Raw genomic sequence first — 25,977 nt, forward strand, 5'->3', positions numbered from 1 at the left:
CCTGTGGGGCTGGGCACAGGTCTTCGCTCCAGACATTGTAATCTAACAGGAGTGCGGGCTCAGATTTGATCTGCCACTCATCCCTCCCTGTCATGACAGAGGGAGGTCTGACCAAACCTGAGTGGTGGTGTGACCTGGTGCATCAAGTCACAATGCCCAGAGTGGGAAGCTAGGCTGAGCATCATGGGACAGGGGCGGAAAAGCATATGTTGCTATGCGGTGAGTCACGGACAGAAAAAAATGTCATGGACAAATAGAAAAAAAAATCACACTATCTGACTTTTTTTTCCCCACTGTAACAAATCTGCTGCCCTATTTATTGAATACGGTACTCCACTGGTATTTAAGGTGACAGGGTTAAATCTTAGTGCATCTATATTTTTCCATTAGCCATCATTGTGAAATGGATGGATAAAGGGGCCACCAACACTCTGAGCCATCTGTCGCCACAGAACAATTGCTGCTGCTGCTGCCACTTGGCACCATTTACTGCCACTGCTGCCCTGTACTATCTGTTGCCACCATGCTGCCGCTACTGCCTTGAAGTTGCCACCAGTGTCTGCACACTCCGCAAATACAGCAGGCTTGGCTCAGCTCTTAAAGAGACATCATTGAGATCTAGGACTTTGACAGCGCCCTTACCACTAGACAGGCTCTCCCAAAAGCAGACAACAGTCTTTTTCCTCTCTCTCTGTCTCTTCTTCTGCTCTATCCAGGCTCCCTGACCCAGTAGTGCCTGACAGCAGTGTCAGTTAGGGTGGGCCCAGGCATATTTATTGTCAGTGTCTTGGCCTTGCATTTCCCAACTATGTCAGTTCCATTTGGTTATCCCCCATAGTCAAAATGTAACTGAATTTTAACCACAATGCCCCAAACCATCACAAAACTGAAATGTAAAAGGAGGCCTGACCCTTTCCGTCTACTCGCTTTGCTCTCCAACTGATGCCAGCTCTCCAGCTCCCTGGCCAGTGAAGTCCCAGCTCTTAAGCACCTCTGGGACACTCCCATTTCACCAACAGATGCTTACAGTGAAGTCCTTTCAGTCTAAGTCTTCAGGCCACAGGGCTTGCATTAATTAAAACATCTTCAATAGACTATGTAGTAATGCTCATAAACATGCACTAACTACAAATTGAAAAGAGTCAATGATGTAGCCATACGATTAAAACATACAATTAAGCTCTCCAGGGTTTGTAAACCCATATTTGGGGCTCTTGGAACTTAACTGTGCCATGTTTAACTTGTCATGCTCCATGTTTTTTTCTAACCTGATCTTGTTGTGAACACACCATCTTTACAAAGGCTGGTTTATTTTGATACAGGATGCTTTTTCCTGATCAGGTGTATTGTGTAAACTCCCCCAAATTATTGTTTAACACTTTCTCTCAGGTATCTTCCATTTGAAAGTACCCGAGTCCTCACTTGTTGGTTCAGCCATTGGAAGAATCAGAGCTGTGGATCCTGACTTTGGGAAAAACGCAGAAATTGAATACAACATCGTCCCAGGAGATGGAGGGAATTTATTTGACATCACCACAGATGAGAACACCCAGGAAGGGGTCATCAAACTGAAAAAGGTATTCATTTACTAAAAATCTAGTGGCTGAAATTTGAAAATGAATCATACAACTAAACATGATACGTGACATATAGGGTGAAATCTTAGTCCCATTGAAATCAGTGGCAAAGACTCCATGGACATCAGTGGAGCCAGAATTTCACCTCTTATGTCACACTCAATCAACAATGACCTGTGATGAATGAGTTTTGTTTATGTACTAATTATTAGAGCTGATCAGGAACCAACATTTCCATACTTCATTTTGACATTTAAAAAAAATACTTCCAATTCACAACAAAAAATGAAAATTTCCCACAATATGAAATTTTGGAAAATATGGAATTCCAGGTCAATCAAAACATTTTGCTATGATTTTGACATTGTTTTACTTTATTAATTTATACAAGATGAGTTTTATAGCCTCTTCCCAATAAGGCTTCTGCTTCTGCCTATGCCACAGGTTTCTCCAACCAGGTCTTCCACCTAGCTGGCGTAGAGAACCCCCTTCCAGGTTCTTCAACCATGGTGTTTTGTTCTCTGCTGGTCTCTCTTCCACTATAATCTTTTGTTGACCTTTAATGGAAGAAGCAGGTCATCTGCAGTTTAAAACCCGTACCTGGCTTCAAGCCATCACCTGGGAGGTAGATAATCAGCCACAGCTGGGGCTAAGACTACATAACTTAAAGGGCCATTCCACCTTGTGGGACTTCCTCTCTTACTGGCCACCGTGGCATTACATTCAAGCTTTCATTTCCATACCTAGTCATTTCCAGGACACCCTTTTTTTCCTTCTTCATTTGCAAAAGTTTGGATATAATCTCTTTTGTCATTTTTAACTGATGAATTATTGGAAAAATTATATCTCTCTCTTTAGGAAAATTCTGATTACCCTTTTGCCTCAGCAGATACTTCAAAAACAGCTACATTTTGAACGGTCACACTTGTGAAAACACAGTGAGGGCCACCAGATGCCAAGTTTGAACCAATAATGAGTATAAACGATTGACTGGGAAAAAAAATTGAGCAGGCATAGTAGGCTTTAGATAAGATTAAATTCTCCCTGGCCCTGGGTTTGCTTTTAAGCCTCTACTATGCTGTGTGTGAGGGAAGGAAGAGTAGTTTGCACAAAGTTGTAGCTTCAGCAATGCAGATGCACTGCAGTGTATACACACTGCACTTGTGCAAAGACATTTGAAGTGGGGATAGGCTACACTATTTGATTTCCCCCCCCCCCCCCCCCCCGCACTGGAGCAACACATACACAGAAGGGTTTGCACTGATACAACTGCACTAGTGCAAATAAACACATACATACATAAAGTCCAGTGTAGATAACATCTTAAATTGCTTCCATGTAGAGGTGGTCAATTTTTTGTTTCTTTTACAATGATTAATACAGGGATTAATAACAAGAATTTTAGTTATAAGCTAGGGACGCATCAACTAGAAGTAACGGAGGAGGAAAAGGACCTTGGAGTATTGGTTGATCATAGGATGACTATGAGCTGCCAATGTGATATGGCTGTGAAAAAAGCTAATGTCATCTTGGGATGCATCAGGAGAGGTATTTCCAGTAGGGATAAGGAGGTTTTAGTACCGTTATATAAGGCACTGGTGAGACCTCACCTGGAATACTGTGTGCAGTTCTGGTCTCCCATGTTTAAGAAGGATGAATTCAAACTGGAACAGGTACAGAGAAGGGCTACTGGGATGATCCGAGGAATGGAAAACTTGTCTTATGAAAGGAGACTCAGGGAGCTTGGCTTGTTTAGCCTAACTAAAAGAAGGTTGAGGGGAGATATGATTGCTCTCTATAAATATATCAGAGGGATAAATACCAGAGAGGGAGAGGAATTATTTAAACTCAGTACCAATGTGGACACAAGAACAAATGGATATAAACTGGCCACTAGGAAATTTAGATTAGAAATTAGACGAAGGTTTCTAACCATCAGAGGAGTGAAGTTTTGGAATAGCCTTCCGAGGGAAGTAGTGGGGGCAAAAGATCTATCTTGCTTTAAGATTAAACTCGATAAGTTTATGGAGGAGATGGTATGATGGGATAACATGGTTTTGGTAATTAAATATTCATGGTAAATAGGCCCAATGGCCTGTGATGGGTTTTTAGATGGGGTAAGATCCAAGTTACCCGGGAAAGAATTTTCTGTAGTATCTGGCTGATGAATCTTGCCCATATGCTCAGGGTTTAGCTGATCGCCATATTTGGGGTCGGGAAGGAATTTTCCTCCAGGGCAGATTGGAAGGCCCTGGAGGTTTTTCGCCTTCCTCTGTAGCATGGGGCACGGGTCACTTGCTGGAGGATTCTCTGCTCCTTGAGGTCTTCAAACTACAATTTGAGGACTTCAATAGCACAGATATAGGTGTGAGGTCTTTTTTAGGAGTGGTGGGTGAAATTCTGTGGCCTGCATTGTGCAGGAGGTCAGACTAGATGATCATAATGGTCCCTTCTGGCCTTAATATCTATGAATCTATGAATCTATGATTTTCTGATGAAAAATGTCCCCTTTTCACAAAACTATTTTTTTTTTCTCTGAGAGAATTTCAGTTTGGCCAACAAATTTTAATTTTCTGTTTATTTTATTTTATTGGGGGGAGGAGGGGTGTCAAGAAGAAAGGCTCCCTGACTGCTTTTCTGTAAGGTTCTTGTGTATTTCACTTCCACAGTGAAATTGACAAAAGGTTTCCTTGAAGACTGCAAAGGCAAAGAGCCTGGCCACTCAACCCCCCCCCCCTCCCCCGGCTCTGGGACAGAGAGGCCTCCCATGTTGCTACCATCACTCCTGAAAGTCATAGCAGCCCAAGCTGTAACTGGGGGTTGGCTCCCAGCTCCACAGCAGGGATGCTGAAAGCCCTGAGAACCCTAGCTCTAGCCAGAGCTCTTGGAGCTATTAGAGCCCAGAGCCTAGGGGTCTGGGGCAGCTGTGAAATTAACAAGAATGTCAATTTCATTCAGCAGCTCTCAGCTTCCCAGGGAGCAGATTTCATTCCGGAAACACCATCTGTTGGTGTTTCCAAAACAGAATTGTGTGTTGGGGGATTTCTGGTTCATGGGATTTTTTTTTTTTTAAATGTATTCATTCTAATATGAAACAAAGACAAATTTCAAAAATAAAGAATTTCCCACAAACTGGAAATCCCACATTTTAACCAACTTTACTTCAAGACTGGCTTGTGAGGAAAAGGTTAATGTCTCATAAAAAAAATCATGGACACAGGTAAATCCTCAATCTGATTATTTGTTGGTCTCCACACTATTTTTGCTGTATTTACTTATTTTATCCTTTGCATTGTCAACCTGTTACCTGTTATCTTCTGAATGCATTTACAACAATAAAAAACATCCCCACTGTAATACATTGGCCAATCAACATTACCTAATGCAAGCAACAGAACTTTGGCACTGAATAGGAAAACAAAAACAAACAAACAAAAACAACAAAAAACCACCCTATCCCCTCTCAATCTTCCCCATCAGAAAGAGCCTGAACTTAGAGATAGGCTTTGAAGATCAAGAATTCTGGCTCTGTAGTATGAAGTAATGCAAAAGGAATAATTCCAGACTGCAGGGCCCTCCATTGAAGGATGCCTTTACATAGGCCCTGATCCTGCATTTTGCCCTTTGTATGACTTTGCTCAGGTAAAATTCCCATTGATTTATCCCTTCAGACTTCAGTGGCTCGGGTGCTTAAAGATTCACAAGCTTAAAGTTGTGCATTGATTTAGGTGCTTTACTGGAGGGGTCATAAATAAGAGCAACATGGATTTTCAGATGTGCGGAAAACTTGCTGCTCCCTTAGTTGTTTGTTATAAGGAGTGCACACATATGTTGTGACCAGGGAGTGAGACACACTCTCTATTTATGTTCAGGAATGAGTATTTTAACTGGAATATTGTCCCAGTAAAAGGGTGCTAATATATTCCATGTTGAAGTTTGGCTTAGCATTGTTCCTATGAAATATAGCAATTAGGCTCTTCATCTGCATTTTTTTATGCAGACTCCTACCTGCTGATAGTGGGAGAGGGGAGACAAAGAGTGCAGCAGATGTTACTGAGCATTCTCAGTACAAGCCAAGCAACAAATCTGCATTTCCTCTGTCTGGGATACTAGTAGTTACTGTATTGTTATATGCACAATGAAATCCCTTGCAAACACACTAGCCTTTCATACTAGTTAGTCTTTACACTAAGGAACATATTTTTTAAAGGACCATCACATAGCCTGTAAAATTATTCATGAATTTTATCAGCAACTTTATCTATTTATGTATTTTAAATCAGGACACTTATTTAGTGGACTTCCATGGAATACCTGGAGACTTAAAATTAAGCACAATCTCAACTGTTTTCCTGGATTCTGATCTAGGTCCTGATTTTCAGAGGTGCTGAGCATTCACAATGCCCTTAGAGATCTGACACAATGTGTGTTACGCTCACTACTCATATAGTCAATGGGACTACGCACATGGGCCTAGTTGTTGTGAAGCTCAACATTAAAACTTCAAAGTACATTCTCAGACTCAACAGGACTACTTAAAATGCTTAAAGTTAGGCATATGCTTCAGTACTTTGCTAAATTGGGACCTATTAACATTCAGGCTCATCTTTAGGACTCCAGTAACTATTTGACTAAAAAAATCACAATTTGCTGAAGCAGCTGCTCAGTACCACCACTTAACCAAAACAATTATTGTCTCCTTAAAAAGCCAGTTTGCTTTCCCCTCTCTGCTTCTTGTATCACAGTCTATTAACATCTCTGGGCCACTGCTGTAGTTCAGCACTGAGCTGTATCAAAACACAGTCATGCTATTTGTAAAACTTGTTTTTGTCATGAAAAATTTGCCATGGTAGAAGTTCTCCTTCACCACATACAGCTTTTTCTCTTAAATGGTGCAATTTCTATATGTAAATGAAAAATGTCTTGCTGAACAAGTCTTTGTAAATTTGTTTGGGTGAAAGGCTGTATTTGCTGGTGGAAAGGACACATGCCAGGTTTTTCTCTTCAGTATTCCAAGTGAATTGACAAGGAGAGGGAGTTTTGTGCTTCTCTGGCACTAGCTGGATTTTGTAAGTCAATGCTTTTTATATGGAATAGGTGCACATCTTAAATTTCGGAATGGAGTTGCTGACCATTTAGCTTTAAGATATGATCTGGTGTATAAGCTTAGTTATTACAGTGATCATTCTATAAACAAGAAACAGATTATGTTACATTCTGCAAGTCAGAGGCTTCTATTGGCATTTAGCACCACTGTGTGGTTGGTATAGGAATAGCTCCAAGGAAAATGAAAGCAATGAACCTAAAAAGTGTGTGTAGGGGGGAATTCCTTATGGCTTAAAAACAACATCCTAATCAATCAGCTTTTTAAACAATTCATAAATATTAGTAGTTAGACATACAATTATTCATTTCTATGCACGTAAATGTGTCTGTTTCATAGATAGTGACTATCATTTTATAGAGACATAAGGTGGGTGAGTTAATATGTTTTATGGACCAACTGCTGTTGGTGAGAGAGACAAGCTTTCAAACTTACACAGAGCACTTCTTCAGGTCTGGGAAATGTACTGAGGGCAAGTATACATTACAAAATTAAGTCTACCTAACTTACATTGTTGTACAGCCAGCACAGTGGCATTGGGTATGTGATAGGAGAGTGAGATCATCTGCAAAGTTTAGGTCTTCAAGGGATGAGAAGGGTGTCCATTTAATGCCTCTTGACATGTCTTCTGTTGTACGCTGCATTACCCAGCCAATGGCAATGCTGAAGAGGATTGCAAACATGACACAATCCTGACATACTCCTGTTTTCACTTCAAAATTGAGCTCACTGTGATCAATACTGCATATAAAGTTGAAATAAAAGCTGGTCCTGTGAATGCTATCAAAAGCCTTCTAAGAGTCTATGCAATGTATGTAGAGTTTCCGTTGCCATCCTAAGTATTCTTCTATTATGTTTCTTAGAGTGAAAGTCTGCTCTGTGCATCTATGCTGTTTTTGAAAACCAGCTTGCTGTTTTCTGCGAATGCTATCGACTGCCTCTGATATATGCTGGACTATGATCTTACACAATACTTTGATTGGCACAGATAAAAGTGTGATACCACCTCAGTTATTACAATCACAGGGAGTTCCTTTCTTTGGTATCCTCACTATAACCCCAATGGTCCACTCATCCGGCGCTTTTTTCCCTTTCCCAGACTGATGTAAATAGAGGGGCCAGGATAAATGCTGCTAACTCAGGATTTAACTTGAATAATTCTGCATTCTGCAAGTTATTCTTGCCAGGAGCTTTCCCATTTTTTAAGGATTTGATGGCTTGAATGATCTCTTCCTTAGTTGGGGTGTCTGTGTTGATATCAAGATCTTCTTCTACCTCCTGGATGTTTGTTTCCTCTTTAGGTGGCTCCCCATTCAACAATTCTTTGAAATGATCTGTCCAGCGCATTTCTTGTTCTTTTTCTGTTATTAGGTGGCCTAGTTTGTCCCTGATGAGAGTGTTCTTGGTGTCTGCTGTTTACCACTGATAAGCCATGTCATTTTGTAGACTGTTTCTTGTTCACCAAGAGCAGCTGCATCCTTTGCTTGTGTTGCCACATTATCAATATAATGTTGTCTGTGTGCTCTCACAAGGCATTTGACTTCATGGTGCACTTTTCTATACTGCTCACAGTATTTGTCCTTCAGCTTCTGGGATTTTGTGTCTAAAACTTTTTTCTTCAGGCTTAGTCTGGTTTTTATGGCATTCCATGTGCTGGGTGTAATCCACTCCTTCCTTCTCTTCTGCCTGTAGACTAGACAGGCTTCACTGCTTTGTGTATAAATTGCTATTACTTTGTCTGACTTCTTGTTGATCGCCTCATCTTCATTCCCCTCCTCTTTATCAACGTTTGCAAGTGCTTGAAACCTGTTCTTTAGCTGCAGAATGAAGGCTTTCTGTATTTCAGGGAACTTTAGCTTGTGAATGTCTTAACGTCTATGCCCCTTGTTTGGTGGACCACACATCTCAGTTTTAGGTCACAAGGTGGTGGTCATTGCCAACATCTGCACCCTTTCTCACTTTCACATCTGTCAGTGAGCATCGCCATTTGCCATTGATCATTATATGATCAATCTGGTTCTTATCTCTGCCATTTGGAGAACATCATGTCAGCTTGTCAATTTCACGATGTTGAAATAGGGTTCCACGGGTGACTAGGTCATTCATATTACAGAAATCAAAAAGCCTCTTTCTGTTTTCATTCATGATGCCACACCCATGTCTTCCAATTGCTCCGTCTTTGTGTTGTCCTTACGGACCTTGGCATTCAGGTGTCCCATGACAATAGTTAGGTTGTGGCATGGTACTCTCTCTAACTCCGCTTGTAATGTAAGTTAGAATTTGTCCTTTACTTCTCCATCATTGTCATTTGTTGGAGCAGAGCACTGAATCAGGGTGTTATTATGTTTCCCTTTCAGTCTGGCTCTCATAAGTCTTCTGCTGATGGACTTCCATTCAAGCAGGAAATGCTCTACTTCCTTCTTCAAAAGATTGGCAACACCCTTATGGTGTTGTCCATCATCTCATCCAGAATACAGCAAAGTTTCTCCCAAGGCAGTTGTTAATCTTCCTGATCCCATCCATCTCGCGGACACCCAGGATGTGTAAGCTGTAGCGTCTCATCTCTGCTGTGACCTGAGTTAGCTTCTCTGTTTCATACATTGTCCGTACATTACAAAAAACAAGTTTGGTTTTTGTCTTGGTGTTGAGCACTTCAGTCTTCCTGCCAGTAGCTTCCTTTCGTCTTTCACCACTGGCAGTCATACGGGTCGTTGACTCCTGAAGGCCATCACACACAGTAATGGTAGATTTCTCTGTTGCTGTTCCCGTAACATATTTGTTTTTTTACGGGAGAGGGTTGTTAGCCCTGTGCCTAACCCCCAGCCTGGAGGACCAAGGTCCATGAACAGAAGTTGGCCGAATAAAAAAATGTTAACTCAGCCATCTTGTCTCTCTAATATATATTTCCCTGCGACATCAAGACAAACCCCTAATCTTACCAGAACTGATAGGGGATCCTTAATCACTACAGCAAGTAGCGAGAGACACTTGAAAGAACCAAAGCTGTACAGCACTACGTTTATTTACCTCAGAAGGTGCAATATTGAGTCAGACCTATGGAATTTGCACCTGAGCTCCCAGAGTATCTAAAACTTCTTCCAGTAAGCATCACATACCACTGAAAGAAAAGGAGTACTTGTGGCACCTTAGAGACTAACCAATTTATTTGAGCATGAGCTTTCGTGAGCATATGCATCCGATGAAGTGAGCTGTAGCTCACGAAAGCTCATGCTCAAATAAATTGGTTAGTCTCTAAGGTGCCACAAGTACTCCTTTTCTTTTTGCAAAGACAGACTAACATGGCTGTTACTCTGAAACATACCACTGAGTATATGAAACAAGACCATCTACAAAAAAAATGGGCACTTACAAAGTGATTATAAAACAACCAGAAATTCTGAACTACCAAATCAGCCATTATTTCGCTAGCACAGATATGATTACTGTAAGGCCATTTCTGGAATACACTACTTCCCTGCACTTCAAAGGTGTATTTCCCTTTTTAAAAATTCTCACAGTAACTAAAAAGCAAAAGCCTTCATTAACCAATAAGCTGTGCTGCCTGTTAATAACAGGACACTTGTACATGCCCCAGGATATATTACAAGAGAGCTAAAACATGTAAACATATGTGACCCAAGGGAATGTCAAGGGTTTTTGCAAACACTGATACCCAGCACAGCACAGACAGTCAATTGTAAGAGAGGATTGTCCATGTGTGTGTAATATGGGGAGACTTCATATTTTAACAAGGAGGAGTAGACATGCCAAGCCTTTGGCATAGGTAGATATGCCACAATAAAGCAAAGAATGCTATCAGAAAGATGATGGTGGTCATCAAAAAGATACAAAGCTAATGAAGTGATCAAAAACAGGAAGTGGAGCTCCTGAGTCTCCAAAGACCAAATCAGCCAGTGTTGCCAGGTTTTTTTGGTTGGTTGGTTGGAGAGGGAGCGGGGGGGTTGGGTTTGGTAGCAGTTCAAGAATTGAAACTCTTACTGCAGGAGTTTGTATGGGTTAGTGACATTTTTTGAGTTCCGTATAGATGAGTGGGAAATTTATCCTTTGGTTAGACATCTATCACCACCAGTTCACTTTAAACATTCTAGTTGTTACTGTATACCCTCTGTATAAATTTTGCTCATAATTCATTATTACAAGGCTGATTAACTACATTCTTATCACACTGCATGCAAAAACAAACATTGATGTGCCATTCCTTATAGTCATGGAAATGTAACCATTTCCTCACTTGCTCTCACTGGGAAGTTGGATTAACACTCCATTTTAACTAGGCCACACCTTTCTGGAATAATGACAGTCCAAATATATCAAAGAACAAAATCAACACCCCTTTCCTGTCTCATTCTTTGCCCGGGCCACAGTCTTTCAAATACTGAGCATCTGTGTCCACCTTGGTGAACTGAGTGAAGCAGAGCTTCTGTCCGATTCCATCTGGAAGTCCCTAAAAGGAAGCTGACATCTAGTCCAGATATTAAACTGTTTCTTCTGCTCAAGGTCACTTCCTTCACCTCTGTCTAAAGTCCTTGACATTTTCTGGGGTCTTAACAAAAAGATCAAAACCACAAAAGTGCATCATAAACAATAAGCCCCAACCCCTTCTTTTTCCTGGCTTCCTGTGGGTGACTGAAAGCAAACCATCTCCAGGCTGCTTTACCCTGGCCATGTGGCTTCAGATCCTTCTCAAGCTGCCACCCAAGACCAAGAACTCCTTCTGCTGCTTCTTCTCTCCCTGTTGTGAGGGAATGGAGCTCATATGTACATCTTGTTCCTTTTCATCAGTCCTGGAGGTAACTGCTAACATTTCCTAGCTGTCCCTTGGACGAGAGTTCCTAGCATACTGCTCGTTCTGCACACTCATCAGAAACATAGGACAGTGCTGGAGCTGGAATCTTCCTTAACAGACCAGCATGCCCTATTACTTTTATTTTTATTTTTACTATTTCAAATCCAGCGCAAGTCAGTAGTTACTGAAAAAAAAAGAAAACAAAATAAAAAAAAAAACAGTTAACATCCGACAGATATTTTGGAAGTCTGTGTTAAAGTTGGTGGTCTCAGCCCATTTTTGTGGATCAGTTGTTGAGACATTACAAAAACACATCATCCCAATGAGAGCGCATTGACTTCCTTGTTGGCAGTCTCAACAGATCACATTTTATGTTCATTCAAACCTTGGCCCACCATCCCATCCCCAAACCCCTCCATGACAGAACTGTGAAATATGGATGTGGCAGTTTGGGGGAAGCTTGTTCTGCCTGTGTCATGCTGTACTTGTTCTATGGATAAATATTGGAGGTCATGAGGCTGCCTGTCCAGCACTTTTTGTGAGCTCTTATTTTTCTCATTCTGAGAATGAGATGAATACATACAGTTATTTTCCCACCTATGTCATCCTTATCAAGACAACTCAGTAAGCATGTTTTGCAACTTTAGAATTTTGGACAACCTTCTAGTTGGGGAGGAAAAAAATCTCTGTTGCATTTTCCTTACACAATTTACATTAAAGTATTATTTGTCAGTATTCCTTCACTTCCATGTGGGGTAAGGGAAGCAGTAATATTTCAAAATACCTCTACTTTCAAATCAGAGGGGTTGATGTGCTTTCCCGTTCACACTAATTAAACCAGTTCCTGGTACCTCCTATGAAGCTAAATAGTGTGGTTTGTCATTATGTGTTATTTTATTTTAGTATTTACAAAGTGATATTGCTATACACAGCTCTGCATACACTGATAGTGCTTTACTAAGAGTCTGTATACAGTAGCTAATAGCCGAAACAGAGAGAAGAGAGACAGGGCCTGCCAAGAGAGCCAAACTCCTTTGTTATGAGACTGACAGGAGATCATTACAAAATGCTCCCATAATAACTCTACAGCTACATGGTTGAAAAAATAGCCACACTGGTGCTAGCAGAACTGTCATTCCCTTATGGGAAAAATCCTATGAAATGAAGCAAAATGATTGCCTTTCTTTATGGCAGGTTTTTTGTAACGGTCTGTTTGAAGTTAATAGACGTCTATGGTACAGATAAGAATTTTCAATAGGTTTAAAAAAAACTGTAGAAAGGAGCTCATTACATATTCAACTCTACAGATTTTTAGCAAAACTTCCATAGACCCTGGCTTTTTAATACAACCTCATTTTTTGTCTCTATTAACTTCTTTCATGAATTTTAAAGCATTTTAATCATCACATTAGAAATAGAGATTTGACTGGGGAATCGTTTAGGAAAAACTAGCTGAGGAACTAAATATTTATCAAGTGCAAATTCTGCTGTGCTCGGAGCCCTTTAACATCAAAGTTACTAGTTTACTAACACTAAGAACTTTATGTGTGTAATAGGGTTTAGTTACATAGATCAGACACCAGGTGGCAGCACAGATGTGAAATTTTTTTGGCAGCTAGAATACCTTAACAAACTACAGTTGACTGTCAGGAGTAGGGCACTATATACACCTTCTTTTGTGATGTGAGAAGCAACCACAAAAACAATACCAAGGAACTACATTCCAGACCTTATAAAACTTGAAAAGTTTATAGAAATCTAGTCTGGGAACTAGGCAGCTCCAGGATATTCAGCCATCAACTTTTCTGACAGACGCCCAATACGTCAACTGGATGTCAGGATTTGAGGTGTATAGTAAGACTTGCACTAATTATCTGCATGGTTGAGGTCTGCAAGCAATATCATTTACATAGAGCTACAGGTTGTAAAGCAAATCTTTCCAATGCCCGTTCTAGAGTTTTCTGAGAGCACTTTGGGTATGTAAGAAGCTAGATGAGGAGGAATGAGGCCAGGGAACAACTAATGATGCTTAAAAGCTTCCACACCTTATTGCACTTGTTTCTTTCTTGTCCAAAATGATATTTACAAAAAAACAAAACAAAAACAAAAACAAAACCTAAAATCTGAGTCAGTTGGCATCTGCAGACATACTTTGGCCTATATAAATCCCATTTACATTTATTTGGCAGGCAGTCTTTGAAATGCAGTGTTTCCATGATTAGATAGTGGAAGATGCTACCATTTGGGCCATTTGTATTTTGTCTGAAATGGTGCATTCATCACTAGTGTATTTATTAGTACTATAAAATGTATTATTTTGACTCTTTCAACTCAGTACAGTTTATGTTTCTGGGCAGTCCATAGTACAGACTCACTATGCCACAGATAAAAGGTGAAGCAGACATCCAGTCAGGGCCATCTGCAACACAAATAACTTCTTTGGGTCCCAACATTATTCCTGCCTAGAGCTAGGTGAAAAATGCAGATTCAGTAACACAAACATTTTTGCAAATTCACATTGCTGTTGCTAACTCATTGGAGTAATAAAAAAATATCTTGATCAAGACATTCATTTTGACATTTTATAAAAATAAAAAAAACTTTTGATTTTTTGGTTCAAAACAATTTTTGTTTTCAATTTTCTTTCAAATTTATTTTAAAAAGTTAGAGACATTATATAAAATGCTCAAAATGAAATGTAAATGTTTCATTTGGGTTTGAGAAAAATGTTTCATTCAACCTGGAATATGGGGTTGTTGAGGTGGCACTGGAGGGGAACGAAAGTAAAACTTCTGAATATTTATTTTAGGCCCATGCTTTACAAGTGGTCCCTGTCAGACCAATTCTGCAGTCCTTAACCAGGCGAAATTCACACTGACTCCTATGGCATTTTTTCCTGAATGAAGACAGCCCAGTTTGATATGAGCAGCATACCATAGTCAGAGTTTTCAAGCTTGATTATTTACATGCCATATATAGACTTAACATTAAGTCCCCAGCTTTGAAAAGCTTGCCCATATAGTATGTTTAAAATATAGAGACTTTCACAAGGATTTAAAACCATTATTCAATGTGTTTAGCTGGTGTAAATTAGCATAACTCCATTAACTTTAACGGAACTACTCCTATTTATGCCAGCCCAGCCTCTGGCCAATTATAGTCTTGTTGTGACAAGGGCAGAAAATGGCAGACTCATTTAAACCCATGCTAGAAATGAAAACTGATTGGGAGACAATGTAGTGATGGTTATGATGATGGAAATGAAATAAACAAACAATTCTTACTTCAATCCTACAGTTGTAACCTAGTGTTTTTCTTCAAATACCATATCCCTCTAAACTGAAATTTTCTAACTTGGCTATTATAACTAAAAGCCACTAGATGCCAGTATTATCTAAACATCAGGAAAAGACTGTTTCAGTAAAATGCTAGAAGCTTGAGAGGCAATCCCGCCAAATTCTGTATTGATAGTAAAGCTTCTGTATCTTTCTGACTAGATATGAGTACAATAATGCACAGAATATCACTGCAATAATGCACAGAAGAGATATCTGTGGTCACTCTACTAAAACCAAGAACACTAGATTATTTTATAATGAAATAAATTCAAATCAAAGTAGTCCCGTTTTAGTATGTAGCTCTGTCAAGCAACTATAGCTTACTGTACCCAAACTGCCATGTTGCATTCAGTCCACTATAGGTTAGAGCTGTTGCCAATTTGAAAAATTAAAATCTGGATTTTGACTACATCCCCTACTCAAATTCTTCAGGTTTGTTGGGTGTTCCTGGCTTTTTCTTCAGAATAAAAAGAAGAATTCAGGTCTGGGTTCAGATTCCAAGCCAAACACTAAAGTTTGGTTTGCACCCATCTCTACACAGCAGGATTTTGGTTTGGACCCATTTCCACCATAATTGTTCTTTCTGTAGATCTTTGTGGTGAAAGGAAAAATGGGGCTTGGGTTTAAAATACTAGAGTGGCATACAGAAGATTCTGGTTCAATTCCCAGCTCTACCCCAAGTTTCCTGTGTGAACTTGGGCTTAGTTGGAAGCCACCATAATGCTAATAATAAATAATATAATCCAACTATTTGGACGGATCTCTAATCTGCTGAGAACACATGGGAATTAAGTTTGCCAATCTCTGATACATCAATAGCAGGTTAAACTGTACAGTCTGCAGAGACTTTTACAAAGCTATTTTGCCAGATCTGATGATGTTTTTTGTCTGTCCTTACCACAGCCGTTAGACTTTGAAACAAAAAAGGCATATACCTTTAAAGTAGAGGCCTCCAATGTGCATCTTGATCATCGATTCCACTCTGTGGGTCCATTCAAAGATACAGCCACTGTGAAGATCAATGTGTTGGATGTGGCTGAACCTCCAGTTTTCAGCAAGCCTATGTACACCATGGAGGTTTATGAGGATACTCCTGTTGGGACCATAATAGGTGCTGTAACTGCACAGGATCTTGATGTTGGCAGCAGCTCTGTTAGGTAAGGAAACATTTTCCTTCTTACATACCTTTCATATAAATTAAACTCAGAAAAGTTCAAAAAGAGAATTATGTAAAGTTTGCAGAGGATAGGTTCATCAATGATTATTAGTTGAGATGGTCCATGACGCAGCCCCATGCTCTGGGTTTCCATAAGCTTCTGCCTGCCAGAAGCTGGGACTGGATGACAAGGGATGGATCACTTAGCAATTGCACTGTTCTGTTCATAGCATCTGGCACTAGCCACTGTCAGAAGTCAGGATCCTGGGCTAGATGAAACATTGTTCTGACCCAGTATGGCCGTTCTTATGTTCTTATTTTCTAAATTCGTGCTGAGAATGAGACTGAATGGATCAGGAGAGTGGTAATGATATATGAACCATTTCACATGAAAGTCAAAATCACAGGTAATTGTTACTGAAAGTAATTATCAAAAAAGTACATGCTGCATTGGGTGGCATACATGAAATGAGTCAATCGATATATAGTAGATACTAGATAACAGGAGTCCATATCACAAAAAGCACCATACTAGTTGGCATTAACTAACACACTTGACCTCAGCAGAGGTTCTGGGTACTGAATAGATATGCAGACTTTTGTCATACCCAGAGGGAGTCCATCAAAAACTGTTTAGAAGTACATTGGGAGCAAATGTGGAAAGGCAGGGTCGGGGAATTGGCAATGCTTTGGACATACCACACTTATATTATGCATAAATTGAGGGATATCAGTGCTGCACCTTTTCCAAGTAATAGTCTTTTTGTCACTCTTTATATTAAGGTTCCATTCATAAATAGTTTATAAAGAGTAATACATGATTAATAAATTGTTATAGATTATTAGTGTCAAAAAGGTAAATAGGCTGCATATAACAATCCATCGTTACCTCCTTCTAATGATGTGCTCACAACCATTTATTATGCATGGTATTCATGTCTATAACAGGAATAATTTATTAAACCTTTATGAAAAAAATGGAACTTCACTATAAAGCGTGACAAGTCTCACTCTTTCTAAAACTGCCTCGGACTTCCAGAAAAAAAGTCTGATGCTAATGATACATATATTTTATGTAAACAGAATTAATGGTTCTGATTTAGAAAAGGCACATTAATAATTGCATGAAATTAGATTCTCCTAAAATACCTCATGTAGCTAATACTTTAAAAAAATTTACTCTACTCTAGACACTTGAGTGCACATGTTGGTGGAGATTACATTTAACATGTGAAAATAAATTGTTAATCTTGTAATTGTCCTTAGTAACCATTGCCAAGCACATCTCCAAAACAACAACACAATTCAACAAAAATGCCAGTGTTTTCGGAGGCACCCAGGACTAGAATGCAAATATTGCTGGAGTTCAGGATGTAAGACAGCTGACAGCAATGGGAAGGGTGATTGCATTCCCACAGGTAGCTCTTGTACCTGCCCATCCTGCATTCCTTTCCACCACAAGATGGTGTAGTTTCATATAGACTGGGGGACATAGATTACATTCCCGCCTCTCCCTCCCCCGCCGCCCCTAACAAAGGGCCAGATTGTGAACCCCTTCCCCTAGCAGTGAGCTTACAAAAGTAGTCCCATCAAAACCAGTGTTATCTTGAAAGTTGGACTCTCTCTTAGGGCCAGATAGTGAGCCCCTTACTCATGTTTCTGAGAAGTTTCTCATTCAAATGGCCCAGTGTTAATCTCTTGAATAAGTAACTGCTCTCCAGTGAGAGTAACTGGCTGATAATCTGGCTCTAAGAGAGACCAGTTTTCATGCTTAAGTGCCTAGACCCTGATCCTGCAACTGGATCTGCCTGAAGGAACCGCTGGTTAAGTCTGTGGGACTTCTTGTGGGTGCAGTAGCCTGTGATATTTTTATAGAACAGTGTCAAGATAAACCCTTTATTGTGAATAGAAGCTGTGTACAGAAATGAGGTAACAAACTTTCTACTACTCTGTGTAGCTGTAGTCCTTGACTGCCCTTTCCTGGGTTGCTTTGTTTCTGCTCCAGAAGGAAGTGTGCCCCAGGAAACTAAAGACTGCATGAAGAATGGCATCTCTTAGTTTCCTGGAGGATTTACTCTATCGTGCATCTTCCCTTTTTTTGATCCCTTTCTGAGCTTCCTGACTTAGTTAAAACATTAAACTAAAACTATGGCAAACAAAATAATTGATTTAACCATCCTTCAAAGCCCACCCATGCAGAGCTCATTGCAGTACTGGGGTCTATGTTAGGCTGAGGTGCTCATTTCCACATTTGCCCAGTCAAGAGGTGACTTGTAGGGAAGGTATGGGGGGGTGTAGAAGTATCCCCCCAGATTGACCTGCCGGGGGCTGGGAAGGAGAAGGGTTCTGTCCTTCTCTCCCTGCACCTCCCCACCCAGCACATTCAACTGCTCTCCCTGGCAGCTGGATAGGGAGCCGGATGGAACCACTTCTGCCTGAGAGCCACTTCTCCCTGGCTGGGAGGTCACATGTCCTCCCCTTTAGATTGTGCACTGGCCCCACCCGCACCTCCCAGCCCCGTATGGGGAGGCACAAGTTGTCTATGCCCTTAGGTGTCCAAGTGCCAGTCTGAGAATCCAAATGAGGGATTAGATACTCTGATACTACAGATAAGTGAGGCGGTGCCAGAAGATCAATAGACACACTGGAACAACAAAAGACAAATGACTACTGGGTACTGTAGAGGCAGTACATCTCCCTCAGTTTGACTCTGAAAGATAATTTCTTTCAGCCAAACCATCATGATTTTGGTCCTGAAAACACATACTTATCTCTTCTCCCCTTATAACTTCCCATCCAAATACCTTTGGGCCTTGGTGCCTCATACAAAGCTCCTTAAGTCAATAGAAAAACTCCTATTTGCTTCATTAAGCTTTGGATCAGTCCCTTATAACTGTGGAAACTGCCAATTAAAGAACTCCCATATTTGGGGGTGGCGGTAAGATGGTCATTGTTTACTATTTAACCTGTCTGTGTTCACATATTAGTTAGTTCAAGTGAAAGAACATAGACATAATTGTTAATTACTTATGTATTAGAATCCAATACTCCATAAGATTTATATCCTCTAATTGAAAGTAAGAGTCAATAAAGAAAAGTTAGCAAAAGCATAATTTAGTTACAAAGAGCTGCATGTGATTACAACTTTCAAATGGGTCTTATAGCAATTATGGTCTCTTAGCTATTTAAAATCTAGATTACCTTGTAGGGGTAAATAATGGTCTGTCAGTTTTACAATATTTTAAAGAAGGAGCTTAAGTAGTGCAACACTGCTTCCAAGTAAATAGGCCCTCTAAGTAGACACAGAATGGCAAGAAATGTTCTCTGAGGTAATAGGCAATATAATGTGCTGGATAGTACGGTTTCTTTACAAATTAATTCATGTTCCCAGAGATGTTTTCCTAGAGCAGTTTAGCCATTATGGTGCCTATTACAACAACAATCTGCAAAACAATGGAGACTAGAATAAACAAAAAATCTGCAGTGTATGCAGCAGAAGTTATAACTCAACAGAACAAAGCAGTCTAAAATAGCTCACATTAAAGGATGCAACACTAGTCACAGCATCTTAATCCACTTTATCAGGCAAAAATGTCTAAATCTGTTTTAAATGTATGGGGGGGGGAATAGTAGCTAAATAATAGTGGAGGTTGAATTTGGGTGGGTTATTTTTTGCGTGGGGGAAAGAAGAAGGAGATACTGTGTTGCTGAAAATCACTGAAAATGCTGAGGTTTATTTTTCTCCAGTAGATGAAATTAGGGCTGTTGAGGTTTCTGAGAAGTTTAGAGTTTGAATAAGTATGGATTGTGGGGATGGAAGTTGACAGAAATATGGAAATGAAGAGGCTCAGAACACATATTCAGAGAAAGAGAAATAGGAAGACACAAAGAAAAGAAGGTGCCTTAGGTAGTCAGCACCTGCAAATATGACTCTATGTGACACTGTTTTGGAACATTGCCCTAGTGCACCTGATTTTCAAACTGTGTTAAATTTAGATTTCAGTACTTGCGGGAGAGATATTCTGTCCATTTCGATTTCCTTCATACCGCAGCAAGAAATGCTTGGCATAAATGTTAAGCTGAAGTCCTGTGTACTTTGTGGCCATTAAAGATCCCAAAGCACTTCTCAAAGAAAAAGAAAGGAAATATTCTCACATGTTCTTCTCAGATTCCTAGCCCACGACAGTTACAAGCCCTCCAGGACAGACAAGCATCTGTACTCAAATAAACACTGAGTATTTATATCATTTATAAATCAGAAAATGTTGGTGTTCATCAAATCTAATTTCCTTTAGAGATAGCATCAGGTTTTTTATTAAAATCATGCTTACATATGCACATACTCTATAAAGGTTGAGACCAATGTGACATCTTAGGGACAAAGCTAAGTAATAATCAAAAATGCCAGCATAAGTAGATGGTTGGGAAATCACCATTACATACAATGATATCTGGAGTATAGATATTTCTCTAATCTCTATGTGAGATTAAGCCACATTTCAAGTGGCATCTTTGAAGATGTCAAATTTCCTAGGAGATGATGTATCTTAGTGGATAAAGGCTTTTTACCTTTGGTCTGAACTACAGATGTGACTGATTAAAATGAGTTTGATATTCTCCTCCATGACATTGTCCCGCAGAACCTCCTTGCTTGACTCACGTGCCGTACCTCGTGAGCCTCAGAACCATTTAAAGCAAAAAGGCCCCATCCTGCTCAGTTCCAGAATTCCAGAACTAGAATATAACGCCCCCTACTTACATCCTTTTGTACTGTTATGAACAAAAGAATGGCCATACTGGGTCAGACCGTTTTTCCATATGCAACAGGGTGCTGGGAAAAGGGTTGCTGATTCAACCCTGTCAAGGTTCTTTCCCAACTCTGAACTCTAGGGTACAGATGTGGGGACCTGCATGAAAGACCTCCTAAACTTATTCTTACCAGCTTAGATTAAAACTTCCCCACAGTACAAACTTTGCCTTGTCCTTGAATAGTATGCTGCTACCACCAAGCCTTTTAAACAAAGAACAGCGAAAGAGACCACTTGGAGATGTCTTCCCCAAAAATATCCCCCCCAAGACCTACACCCCCTTTCCTGGGGAAGGTTTGATAATAATCCTCACCAATTGGTACAGGTGAACACAGACCCAAACTCTTGGATCTTAAGAACAATGAAAAATCAATCAGGTTCTTAAAAGAAGAATTATAATTAAAGAAAAGGTAAAAGAATCACCTCTGTAAAATCAGGATGGTAAACACTTTACAGGTAATCAGATTCAAAACATAGAGAATCCCTCCAGGTAAAACCTTAAGTTACAAAAAGACACAAAAACAGCAATACACATTCCCTCCAGCACAGCTTATTTTACAAGCCATTAAACAAAAGAAAATCTGACACATTTTCTAGCTAGATTACTTACTAACTTTACAGGGGTTATAAGGCTGCATTCCTGATCCGTTCCCGGCAAAAGCATCACACAGTCAGACCAAACCCTTTATTCCCTCCTCTCCAGATCTGAAAGACTCTTGTCCCCTCATTGGCCATTTTGGGTCAGGTTCCAGCAGGGTTACCTTAGCTTCTAAACCCTTTACAGGTGAAAGGATTTTGCCTCTGGCCAGGAGGGATTTTATAGCATTGTATACAGAAAGGTGGTTACCCTTCCCTTTATGTTTATGATATGCCACTCAAATGACAGATAGGGTGAAACACTTGTTGTGACTTCTTCCTGGAGATCTAGGAGAAAACAGAGTTAATAAGACACATGCATCTTTAAATATACAACTAACTGTATAAAGACTGACAATATTTTCCACATCTTAAGGAAAAGACTAACAATATTTTCTACATTCTGGGAAACTTTCACGGGAGAGTGAATCAGCCACTTGCTTAGAAGCTCCTGAAATGTGCTGTATGTCGAAATCAAAATATTGGAGACTCCACCAAATACGTTTTTTGTTATTTCCCTTGGCAGTATGAAGCCACTGTAGTGCAGCATGGTCTGTTTGCAGGTGGAAACGCCATCCCCAAATGTATAGGCATAGCTTTTCCAGAGCCTAGACAATGGCATAACATTCCTTTTCACTGATTGAACAGTGGCTTTCCCTCTCAGACAGCTTCTTGCTGAGAAACACAGGATGGAATTCTTGATTCGGTCCTTTCTGCATTTAGACTGCTCCCACACCACGCTTGGACGCATCTGTGGTTACTAGGAACGGTTTGTCAAAGTCTGGGGCCCTTAGCACAGGGTCAGACATGAGTGTTGCTTTAAGCTGGTTAAAGGCCTTCTGACACTCTTTGGTCCACTGAACGGCATTTGGCTGTTTCTTGTTGGTTAGGTCTGTCAGTGGAGCGGCAATTTGCTGTATTGAGGTACAAATCACCTGTAATATCCGGCCAAGCCTAAGAAGGATTGAACCTGTTTCTTTGACTTTGGGACAGGCCACTTTTGGATAGCATCCACTTTGGCCTGTAAGGGATTGATAGTTCCTTGACCCACCTGGTGTCCAAGGTAAATTACTCTGTTTAGCCTATTTGACACTTCTTAGCCTTAACAGTTAGTCCTGCCTCCCTGATGCACTCAAAGACTTTTTGTAGATGTTCCAGTTCTTCTGCCCAGGAATCCGAAAATATGGCCACATCGTCAAGGTAGGCGACTGCATATTCTCCTAATCCCACTAGGAGACCATCTACAAGTCTTTGGAAGGTGGCGGGTGCATTTCGCAGCCTGAAAGGGAGCACATTAAATTCATACGGCCCGACATGTGTGATGAAGACTGACCTATCCTTAGCGGATTCATCTAGCGATACTTGCCAGTACCTCTTGGTTAAGTCCAAGGTAGAGATAAACTGGGTCTGTCCCAGTTTCTCCAGTAGTTCATCTGTGCGTGGCATTGGATAGTTGTCTGGGCGAGTTACAGCCTTTAGCTTATGGTAGTCCACGCAAAAACGTATCTCCCCATCTGGTTTGGGAACTAGAACCACTGGAGATGCCTGTGCACTGCCGGAGGGGTGGATTACACCCATCTGTAGCATATCTTGAATCTCCTTTTCTATAGCAGTTTTAGCTTGAGGAGACACCCGGTAAGGTTGGACCCTAATTGGGTGAGCATTACCTGCGTCAATGGAGTGGTATGCCCGTTCAGTCAGTCCTGGGGTGGCTGAGAACGTTGGCATGTACCTAGCGCACAGCTCCTTGATCTGCTGTCTCTGCATACGCCCAAGAGTCATGGAGAGGTTCATCTCTTCCACACCACCAGCACTTTTCCCTTCGCAGTAGACACCTTCAGGCCACTCAGTGTTATCTTCTCCCTGGGCTGTAAACTGACAAACCTTTAATTCTCTGGAAGAAAAGGGCTTTAGAGAATTAATATGGTACACCTTAGGCTTTCAGTTGGAGGTGGGGAATGCTATGAGATAATTGACAGCTGCCAGGTGCTCTTGGACCGTGAATGGCCCTTCCCACGATGCTTCCATTTTAATGGGCCTGGAGCTCCTTTAAGACCATGACCTGGTCCCCTACTTTGAAGGGCCGCTCTCTGGCATGTTTATCATACCAGGCTTTTTTGTCTTTTTGAGCATCTTTTAGGTTTTCTTTAGCAAGGGCTAAAGAGTTTCAGAGGGTGTTTTGTAGGTTGGTTACAAAGTCCAGAATGTTAGTTCCTGGAGAAGGTGTAAACCCCTCCCATTGCTGCTTCAGCAACTGTAATGGCCCCTTAACCTCGCGGCCATATACAAGTTCAAATGGTGAAAACCCTAAACTGGGATGTGGTACAGCTCTGTAGGCAAAGACCAATCATTGCAGTGCTCATTTACGAATTTACGTATCATGGCCCCCAAAGTTTCATTAAACTTCTCCACCAGGCCATTTGTTTGATGGTGATAAGGGGTGGCAACCAAGTGATTTACCTCATGAACTTCCCAAAGGCTTTCCATAGTTCCTGCCAGGAAATTAGTTCCTGCATCTGTAAGGATGTTGGAGGGACACCCTACTCTGGCAAAAATGTCTTTGTTCTAATGGTGAACATGGAGAAAAGATGGATTTCTGAACATCCATGTACAACGGTCAGATCCTTTGTTTTAAGATGTGTGGGCAATGGGCATTCACCACACAGCTGTTGAGATTGTTTAGAATTCACAGCTCAAGCAGGAAGGAGAGGACCCTCAATCTTTAATAGCAATACCTAGTTCTTACATAGCATTTTTCCACAGTAGATCTCTAAGTGCTCTAAAAGGAAGTCAGTATCATTCTCTCTATTTTACAGATAGGGAAACGGAGGTGAAGTGACTTGCCCAAGGTCACTCAGCAGGTCAATGGCAGAATTTGGTAAAGAACTCAGAACTCCTTAGTTCCAGTCCAGTGATCTATCCACTAGGTTATAAAAATTGACTGCTAGAATGTCAAATACTACTTTTGATATTTTACTTGAAGAAAACAAAGTATTTGTACACTTCTCTCAGTAGGTGGGCTGTAGATCCATAACTCTTAGATTCACTCTTTAAGGCCAGAAGAGACCATTGTGATCATCTTGTCTGACCTCCTACATATCACAGGCCACAGAACCTCACCCACTCATCCTGTAATATGCCCTTAACCTCTGGCTGAGTTACTGAAGTCCTCAAATCTTGATTTAAAGATTTCAAGTTACAGAGAATCCACCATTTACTCGAGTTCAAACCAATAAGTGACCTGTGTCCCATGCTGCAGAGGAAAGTGAAAGACCCCAAGGGGATTGGCCAATCTACCCTAGGGAAGATTCCTTCCCAACTCCAAATATGATCAGTTAGGCCCTGAGCCAAGGGGAGAGACCCACCCTCCAGACACCTGTAAAAGGATTCTCTATAGAAACTCAGAGCTCTCCCATCAAGTATCCTACCTCCAGCCATTGACCATATTGCTAATAGCAGTCATGGATGGGCCATATACCATTGTAGGCAACCTCATCATACCAGCCCCTCCATCAGCTTATCAAGCTCAGTCTGAATGAACAGTTTGGTCAGAAAGTGTGTGCTGGTAGCTCAGGACAGTGTTTAGCACTGAGGGAGAGAGGAAGAATTGTCATAGAAGGCTCCTCCATTTGATTAGGACCAGTCAGGAAGCAGGAATGAGGGAGGTAAGCGCTCGGCAGTACATAATGATCTAACCACCCACTTGTAGTTTAATGGAGCAGCAGCATATTATGCTTTTGCCCCCTAATGGCTAGATTCTGCAAAAATATGCATTCTGTTGCAATTGTACTTTAGCTCATGTAGTAGAACTGCTGCTTTTGCATGAAAGGTCCTCACTCCAAGTCTCTGCAGCAATGGATTCCTCAAACACTATGAAATGCAATCACTGGATTAAAAGCAGTGATTTTGTGTGCTACAGCCATATCATCTCAAACAGTGATCTTGTCATGGCTCAAAACCCATCTTAATCTTGCTTAGGTCATTACTTGGACGAACCTCTAAAGAAACCTAGGTGCTATAAGGAACAGTGTTGGTCATTCTTTAAAGTGGTTCTCTTCCCTTAGTCAAAATTGAAATAGCTCCCCACCACATAAAACTACAGCCCTGAGGACTGGTGGTAATTAAAGAGTCTACTGCACTTTTCACAAGAATAGTGGCGTTAGCTCTTGTATTCTGGCTAAACTCCAAATATATTTGATCTAAATGTCCCTTTTAATTAAATTGGATATGTTAGTGCTAACTTCCTCTCTTAACCTGTTGTATAGTTTGTTGTTGTATATGTCTAAACAGTTGTTGCATTTCATCTAGAGAGGTTCTTATATTTTGAGCCATTGTTTCCTTGCAGCATCATTAATGTAATTTTAAGCTAGGATTTATTGACAGTCACATATATTTGGGGTAGGGGATGGTCACATGCTTGGAGTACAATTTCAGCCTGGGGCGTCCTTAGACCTCTAAGAGAAATGGATCAACACACAGGAGAGTAGCAAATACATGGCTGGGGCCACATCTTTGTATGTGGATGAACTGAAAAAGCAGACATAAAATGGG

The 25,977-nt window shown here is 40.7% G+C and overlaps 1 protein-coding gene across 5 annotated transcripts in view; it reads left to right on the forward strand.

Moving 5' to 3' along the window:
- CDH12 (cadherin 12) overlaps nt 1–25,977 on the forward strand; it is an 862,602-nt gene that overhangs the window by 803,027 nt on the left and 33,598 nt on the right. For all 5 annotated transcript variants that reach the window (XM_075125425.1, XM_075125427.1, XM_075125428.1 and 2 more), the window contains 2 exons: nt 1,390–1,577; nt 15,730–15,983. In XM_075125425.1, the coding sequence (XP_074981526.1) occupies nt 1,390–1,577; nt 15,730–15,983 (442 nt within the window). The remainder of the gene's footprint in view (nt 1–1,389; nt 1,578–15,729; nt 15,984–25,977) is intronic.

The sequence above is a fragment of the Caretta caretta genome, chromosome 2 (genome assembly GCF_965140235.1).
Source record: "Caretta caretta isolate rCarCar2 chromosome 2, rCarCar1.hap1, whole genome shotgun sequence".
Lineage (NCBI taxonomy): Eukaryota > Metazoa > Chordata > Testudines > Cheloniidae > Caretta > Caretta caretta.